Source organism: Brassica napus, assembly GCF_020379485.1.
Source record: "Brassica napus cultivar Da-Ae chromosome A2 unlocalized genomic scaffold, Da-Ae chrA02_Random_26, whole genome shotgun sequence".
Classification (NCBI taxonomy): domain Eukaryota; kingdom Viridiplantae; phylum Streptophyta; class Magnoliopsida; order Brassicales; family Brassicaceae; genus Brassica; species Brassica napus.
In genome coordinates, this window is record NW_026013946.1 from 4,732 (window position 1) to 13,749 (window position 9,018).

The following is a 9,018-nucleotide window of genomic DNA, read 5'->3' on the forward strand; positions in this document are numbered from 1 at the left end:
GAAACCATGGTTAAACTAAAAATGTCGTTTTGTAAGCTTTATTTTGAACAAGAGAAAATAATCATAAAAAGCCTAACTTGTAAAATTTTAGCCATTAAAAGCACCAACTTTCATTTAGATAGTTTAAAGCACCAAGTTGTGTTTGTCTTTCATTTTTAATCTTGAACTTATGTTGACCGAGACAAATTAGAAACATTGTAAAGTGATTAACAAAACATAAAACAAGTTTAGTTAGTCTTTAACAACTACGGTTAAGCAATTTTTCTGTTTTACTCTCATTTTAAATCTTGAACTTGTTTTGATTGAGCCGAATTGGACACACTATTAATTAGATTAACATAACTTAAAATAGATTTAATTAGTCATTAATAAGTATTAAGAAAGTTTTCCCTGATCAATAATGTTTATATAATTAATTAATTATACATTAATTTATAAAACATATGTGTAAAAATAATGTTTCGATAACCAAAATTTATATAGTTAATTATAAGTAATTTAAAAAAATATCATCATAAAATCATTTTGATATCAGGCAAGACAAGGTATGATAAGTCTAATGTCTTGCTAAAATAGAGACGGAAGAAAACAAACAAAACACTAGGAAACAATAAATGTACATATTGTATAATTTAAAGTATATTTAATTACTTATATAAATATTATTTGATCAATGTATAATTAGGTTTTTTTTTTGGAAAATGAAAACCTATTCTATTACTCAAACTTGAGGTTGTCTTGATAACCAGACCGGAATAGAACAACCAATAAAATAAAGATCTCTATAGAAAGACCTCGCATTCCTATCTGAAGAGCTTGAAATATGATTTTGCGCTCGTGGAATATGAATGATCTTGAAGTCTAGAAAGCAGATTTCTAAAGTCTCTATCCTCTCTAATTCTTTTTGCAAAGCTTGGCCAAGCATGAGACTCCTTAATCATGGCGATCAGATCTTTGCAATCCGTTCCAAAGCTCTCACATATTTAATGCTGGAGCATACCATCACCTATCGTAGTGCTTCCACTTCTGAATACTAGAGTATAATTAGTTAACCATTGAATAAATTAAAGTAAAAATAGTTTACTTAAGGACATGTTTAATTTGGCTTAATCAACAAAATTTTGAAATTTATACTATTAAAGCAGGATCATATTGTTTTTTTACCTTAACATGTCCTTTTTACCTTAACATGCCTTTTTCTTTACTAACATTACATGTTTCATTAAGGGCAATCAAGTAATATTAATAACACATCTATATTGGGTAATTTTTTTCGGATTCAATCCACATCAGATCTCTTTTGGGCCATTTGGGCCGATTAAGAAATCATATCTAATTCTCACTTTTTTTTTCTTTGGGCCATTGAGTCCAAGTTTAAATAATTTTTTTTTCAAATAATTCTTAATTTTTTTTAAAAATATAATTTAATCATTCATAAAAAAAATTGAATTTTTTCATTGAAAAGTATAAATCTTTATTAAAAGTATATAATTTTTTTTATTAAAATATTTACCACATAATAAAATTAATTTATCAGAGTTATACCAACTTAATTCATTAAAGAAATAAAGTTTAATTTTTTAAACATAAATAGTCATTTAAAATAAAATACGATAAATAAAGATAAAAAGTTTAAGTATTTTATAAAATAAACACAAATATATGAAAATATGACATTTACTAAATATTTGTCAATTAAAAAAATAAAAAATAAATCCGCGCTTTGAAAGCGCGGGTCAAAATCTAGTTTAAATTATAAGTCAAACATAATTTGGTGTTTTAAGTTGTCCATGCAAAATTAATGCTTGAAATAGCCAAAAAGTTTTTTTTAAAACAATTATATATGTCCATTTTCCCGATGAAATCTACGTTAGTTCTGATCCAAACTGAAATCAACCAACCAAAACCTATATGATTAAACCAACACGGAACATTTTTCTGTCAAAGAAAACACATCAAATATTTTTTGATAAGATTCTTGAGAATGATATAAATAGCGAAAAATATCATTAGTACGAAAGGATAAATTATCAAATCTCACATAAAATATTAAATCCATTTTTTAATTAAAAAAATTCCAAAAAATTAAAAAATTGATAATTATAGTTACAAAACAAAGTACTTTAATTACTACTAAGGTTAAAATATATATAGATTGCATTGAAATTCTAAAATGATATTATTTATGTTACAAGATATAAATATTAAATAATCTAAAAAACAATGATAAATCAAATTATATTTGCTATCCATTATCTTTGAGATGGAAAGTTTAGGCTAAACGTTCGCCACCTTTTCAGCTTTCAGAAAAAAAAAAACGTTCACTACATCACAGCTATATTTAAGCTATGACAATGGATGAGTCGGGTGTATCAATGTGTTTCCTAATGAGATTTTAAGCTTTTCTAGTTGTATTTGCGCTTTCAGATAAATAAAAAGGTGTAGATGATAAATGTTGACAACACACTCCGGAGTTACTTAGAGGAAAGTTATGTACTAACTGTGTTATTGTACTGGGCCTCGACCTGTTCGGGTGGGCGGCAGATCCGACTATCTGCTACACTAAAGTTTCCCACTACCTGACAATTTCTTCTGATTCTACAAATCTGTTTAGAATTTGGTTTAAGAAGAAATGAAATAGAATCGGGACTATACTAAAGTGATCGCGATCATTCATTTTTATAAATAAAAAAAGATCTGGTTTTGTTGGAACAAAATCGAAACTTTAAAGGGATAAAAAAGATCCAATACAAATAAGAGAAAAAAAAAAACTCAATTGGGATTAATCTTCAGACAAAAGATCCCCAGAAGAAAACAACAACAAAGAAGCTTTAAAGACAAAATATCAGAACAGTTTCATGAACACTGCTTTATTCAAATTTCAAATATCAGACAAATTCTTGCTTTTTTGTTGGCAGGAATAGTCCTTTTCTTATCTTCTCAGGGTGTGAAGAATGTACTCAGCGTAAAGGTCCCTAGATGATTTCAAAAACAAATTTGGTCAAAACATATATAATTTTAACAAAAGGATAATATAAAATAAGAAAACATCGAAGGAAATAATAAGAAACGTTACATTGAGTACTGTATAGCTTCAACAGCAGGACCATTCGGTAGAAAATCATTTACAGCAACTTCCTTGTTTTCATTCTTCTTGTCTGTAAGATTTTCGGTTAAAGATTACACAGAAAAAAAGCAATGGTTATTTCCTAACGAGAAGAAACTAAAGATTGTATATATTAAAATATTAAGGATACAATCTTCAAAGAATCGCCGGATTTCAGTAAGACGATGAGGAGGAAGTTCTTTGATGTCAGTGTAATGCTTATACTCAGGATCATCAACACATACCGCAATGATCTTGTCATCTTTTCGCCCTTTTTTACAAAACAAAAAAATACTCAAGAGTTACTCAGATTGCCTACACAAATTATAACCAAAAGGATCCTAACATTTTATAAAACAGAGATATGGATGTTACCTGATCAATCATGGGCATTAATCCAATAGCTCGGGCGCGCAGAAAACAACCTGGAAGTACAGGCTCCTGCATGCACAGAATCAATCAATCTCACTAAGAATATATTGATCCATATGGTTTATTTATTTTTGTGTGTGTGTTTGTGCTGAAGATAAGACTTAAAACCTGCATGATGACTAGCACATCCAACGGATCATTGTCTTCGCATAATGTGCGGGGAATAAAACCGTAGTTATGAGGATACACAACCGATGAATAAAGGATCCGATCAACCTGAGAGGACAAATCAAATTGTTACCAGATCATCATCTCCTTTTTACTCCAGGTTTTGTCTTCTTTTTCTTTTACCTTGATTAGTCCTGTCTTTTTGTCAAGTTCATATTTGACCTTGCTACCTTTTGAGATCTCAACAACCTGATTTCATTCAAAAACCATAAATGATTCATTTCAGATTATCTTTTGTGATCTTACCATCAATGGATTATCACATCATCAAGCATAAGACTTACCACATTGAAAATCACTGGAGCTCCAGGTCCTGCAGACAATTTTCATTTTCCCAAAAAATAATTTATAGTTAAAAAGACAGACAGGCTCAAAACACAATATGTTTATATATTTTTTTCTTAATCAAAAGGTAATTAGTGATTTATTACCGATTTCAAGATCATGCCATGGATGAGCAGCAACCGATCTCTTAGATAAAGATGAGAGGATCCTCTCGTTTAAACGTGGAGTTGGCTTCTGAAGCTTCCCAGACTGATTCTCTTTGACCTCTTCACTCATCTAATCAATAGCATTTCAAGAACACAAATCAAGATTCTGTGACTCGAGTTCTTTGAGTTCACCGCTAAATTAGGTCATGATCCTTAACCAGTGATGATGTATATGACTCAAAGATCTAACGTCAAAATCAAGATTCTACTACGATTAATCAACAAAACCTTATCACATTTTGCTATCCATCAACCATCGTCAACCTAAAGCATTAACGATCGAAAAGAACCAATAAAGTTTGAGATCTAAGAAGCAAACAAAAGTCGCACCTTGGAATCGTTTAAAGAACAGAACAATCTTGCGGAAAGTAAGAAGAAAGAACAGTAAAGCGCGTGATCATCAACTGCGAGCCATGATGTTTATTTATAGAAAACGAGAAAACGGGTTAAATTCTAAATCAATTGTAATTGAAGTTATTAACAAGTCTAGATTAGTTAATCACCGTTCGATCTCTCTAATCATGGAGGGCCCACCGTAAAACACTAATCTCAGTGTCTGAACAATTCTCCAGCATACACGTGGCTCTCTCGCTTCAACTATATAAACTTAGTAAGAAAAACTAGAAAAAATATTTTATTTTTGTTACTGTGGCTATCAACATAATTTCGCCAGGAGAAGCTAGCTGTCGAGATGCAATCAGAGCGGCATTCGCGGAGCTTTTCTCGATGGTTATATTCGTTTTCGCTGGTCAAAGCTTCGGTATGTCTTATGGAAAGCTAACCGGCCACACCTTCTGGTCTAGTGGCTGCACTTTTGTCTCATGCATTTGCATTGTTCGTGGCGGTTTCTGTAAGAACAAACGTTTCAGGCGGTCATGTTAATCCTGCGGTTACATTTGGAGCTTTCATTGATGGAAGCATAACGTTGTGAAGAGCTATCCTTTGCTGGATTGCTCAATTACTCGGAGTAGTAGTGGCTTACTTATTGCTCAAGGTAAGTATTGATGGGATGGAGATAACAGCTTTTTCGTTCTCTTATGGAGTCACACCGTGGACGTAGTCGTATTCGAGATTGTTATAACGTTTGGGTTGGTTTACACGGTCTACGTTACAGCCGTGGACCCCAAGAAAGGTGACATTGGAATAACAAGTCCTTTAGCGATTGGACAAATCGCTAGAGCTAATGTTCTCGTTTGGTCGACCGTGGTCCATTTTGTAAGTGCAAGATGACATTACAATAGTACTGCAGAAAGTAAACTAAGAGACAAAACAACTATAAGCAACACTTAGGCTTTATTAGAAAACTTGTTAAACAATTTATTACAAAGCCTTGTTTATTCAGCTTTACACTTCTAGCGTTAATACCCTAACACACGCTACTGAAGGATTTCTAATCTACCCAAACCTGTCTCTCTTCAATCAAGTACTTCGGCAACTGCTTCAGCACGATCCAAAAACACTTCCAAGAGCTTATCTCTCTTCATAAGATCAGCCTCTGTGTCTCTGTCTCACTACAGACGAACTATAGCTATCTTATATTATTCTCCACGTTTTTGAAATCCTAGTCTCCAATGCAACATGGATATGAACATTTTCCATAACATTAAGTGCAACTTTTCTTTTCTTGTAATGCACTTATTTCTCTTCATTTAAGTCATAAACTTGCTCTCAAGTTATTTCTCTTTTCATATCTCCAATATAGTCTCTTTCTCTCCAAGTCTACACAACTCCAGCTCAACACCTTGAATCCACATAGTCTTCACCACTCAACACGACGTGTGCTTCAGCAACAACGCCAGCGACTAATTAAGGACGGACATCTTACATCTTCAATCTCTCTGATAGACCATGGATTTGACCCACTTTTACCCATAGTTTATAAGTGTTTTAACTCCTTATTATTATATTATAAAGTCAATTTTGTATATTTATAGGATCATGAGTGATTTGGAGAAAAGTGATGATTTGGAGTATTTTGGAGATATTTGGAGTAAGCACCCGAGATGACTATCGAGCACGACCATCGGTCGACATTGAAGAGGAATAATCGATCGATGTTCAAATCGTGACATCGATCGACAGCGAAGTGCGCAGAAAGCCCGTTTGGTCTCAGCCGACTTAGAGCCCAAGTCTTCACCTATTTACAAGATTACCCTTGACGAGTTTTAACCTAATTATATAAGCTTTGCCAACATGTTAGAGGCAAAGTGTGCTTTCCTATTTTACTGATTTCACAGCAAAGGTTTTCCAGGATTTTTAATAGATTAAAGAGAAGATCCAAAGAGATTTGTAATTGGAACTCCATTGATATCTATCTATAATGCAGTTTTTATACCTTAATGTTGTTATGAATTGCTTAGCCATGTCTGAGTAGTTTCCTTTGTTAGATTTAGGGTTTAAATAGGTTATGAGGGATTAGCCCCAACTATAGATTTCTAAGTTGTGATATTCATCTTTAGGATTGTCATTAATGCTTGTTTCTAGATTAGTTACCCATAACTTGCCCTAGGAGTTGTAGACATAAGCGATAGCTTGCATCTCACCATGAATCCGTCCTAACTGAGCTAAGATTGCTAGAGTAAGGCGAGAGCTAATCTAGGAATCTTAGTGATCATATTCAATCCGTGCATTAACGCTTGACCAAAAGCGTCGATCGATATTCCAATCGAATAATCGGTCGACGTTTCAACAAGTGTATTGATCGATATTCCTATAGAATAATCGATCAACACTGGTCAATAGACAACCTAGAAAGCGAAAGCCTAATGGTTTGTTATTAAGTGTTGAGCTCTATAATATCATGCATACAACTTATTAGACATCTGTAGGATTATAATCCTGACTACCTGAATAAAAGCCCTAATTCTAGCTACTTTCATCTAAGTACCAAAACCCCAATCAATCAATCGAGCAATTACTTTGCTCACAAACCTGCTATTTACATTTAAACATAAAATCAATCTAGCTTAACCAATATGATTAGATTTATTAGGTTCCCTAGCTCCCTATGAATTCAATCCCGAAGTACTACAACTGAACCTCTTATTTGAGAGAGTAATTTACTCCTTAGGGTAATTTGAGTGAGATCAAATTTGACGCTGTTGCCGGAGAGATTTGATCGCCTTATAGATTTAGTCTGGTTTAGTCTAGGTTACCTCTTAAGATACGCTGTGAAGACGTAGTTGATGTCGCCGTTGGTGGAGACGTAGTCATTAGTGTCACCAGTCCTGTCTACGTCGGAGAATCCATGAAGTGGCGCTTAGTTTTGTTTGCAAAGAAAAATGCCATGACTTAGTGTACCTAATAGTTATCGGAGAAGACGCTTGACAGCGATCTAGTGGTCTGTTGTAGGCTGATGCATGAACTGAGAAAGTCTATTAACTTCGTAAGAGATGTTAAAGAGAGATATCAGAGGATCCCGACGATCTGTCTGTACACGCTAGGGTTGGGAGCTTTGAACCAGAGTGAAATGTGAGTTTCGGTGAGGAGACCATCGGCGTAGAGACTGGTTTAGCATGGAGCATTCTTGTTTTCGTGAGAAGATCAGTGACATATTTAAGCTTCATCAGATGCATTCCTTAAGTCGTTCGAATCGCTTCTATACCGAGGAAAGAGGTCAAATCACTCGTATCTGTTATCGAGAATTTACGAGCCAAGGTATCGAGCACGCTTTCCACAAGTGTTTTTGAAGTACATATGACGAGTATATCGTCAACGTAGACCAGACGATAGACAAAGTCCTTGCCGTTCTTCAGGATGAACAATGACGTGTCAGACAAGGAGTTATGAAATCCAGTAGAAACAAAATTTTTTTGTTGTTCTGAATACCAAGCTCTGAGTGCTTGTTTGAGGCCATACAATGCTTTTTGTAGGCGGCATACTTTGGTGGGATTATCATTATGAACAACACCCAGAGGTTGATGAATGAAGACTTCTTCTTTCAGATCTCCTTGAAAAAATGCAGTATTGACGTCAATTTGTTTCACTGGCCAAGGATTGTTGACTGCTAGACCCAATACAATCCTGATCGTCATTGGTTTGGTAACGGGACTGAATGTATCTGTGAAATCCATTCCTTGTTACTGATGATAATCCTTCACCACAAGACGCGTTTTGTAGCAATCAATACTACCATCAGGACGATACTTTATTGTAAAAATCCAGTGACATCTGACAACATTCATACTTTCACACACAGTCTCCAGATCCCAAGTATGATTTTTGACTTGCCAATTAAACTCTGCAAGCATGGTTGCTCTTTTAAGGATGTTTCATAAGTTGTAGGTATCCAGTGGCGATCGTCTTGCAGTGTAGCCATGTGATTGTACTTGCTGACCGGTTTGAAAATGTTGTTGCTAGATCACGTTATCATGGAGTGGCTCGGAGGTTGTGCTTGAGGCAAGACAGTTGTTGCAGTATTTTCTGGAGTTGGAGAAGCTGGTTGGTTTTTTTGGTGCGTAACCTTTGTATTTGTCACAGTGTTTGTATTAACAGTTGCCTCATTGTGCGGTGTTGTTGTTGCATGCTCATCCGTTGGTGAAGACTCAGAGCTCGTGGCCAGGCTGTTCCCAACTAACGGGAGCGGCTGTACGATTAATGGTGTCGGGTGTATGTTTGTGTGTGGTTAATAGGTTGAGGTTTGGTGTGAGGTTTCAGTTGGTGGTGGTGGAGATGGTTGGTTTAGATGATGGTAGGGGAAGGTTATCTCATTAAACCTGACATGGCATGATGTAAACACGGTTTTAATTTGGATCGAGGCATAGATATGTACTTTGCAACAAAGAGTAGCCGACAAATATGCACGGGATCGACCCGTTTTCA

At 34.7% G+C, this 9,018-nt stretch overlaps 1 protein-coding gene and 1 pseudogene across 1 annotated transcript; one reads left to right on the forward strand and one right to left on the reverse strand.

Annotated features, from left to right (window-relative positions):
- Positions 1-2,751: 2,751 nt before the first annotated feature.
- Positions 2,752-4,652, reverse strand: LOC125594012 (soluble inorganic pyrophosphatase 1-like). The gene is made up of 9 exons (XM_048770334.1): positions 4,528-4,652; positions 4,138-4,267; positions 3,991-4,019; positions 3,830-3,895; positions 3,647-3,754; positions 3,484-3,547; positions 3,258-3,380; positions 3,077-3,158; positions 2,752-2,975 (listed from the first exon to the last, which is right to left on the reverse strand). The coding sequence occupies exons 2-9, from the start codon at positions 4,265-4,267 to the stop codon at positions 2,933-2,935; spliced, it is 645 nt and encodes a 214-aa protein (XP_048626291.1). The 5' UTR covers positions 4,528-4,652; the 3' UTR covers positions 2,752-2,932.
- On the forward strand, positions 4,611-6,053 carry LOC125594010 (annotated as a pseudogene).
- Positions 6,054-9,018: the final 2,965 nt, after the last annotated feature.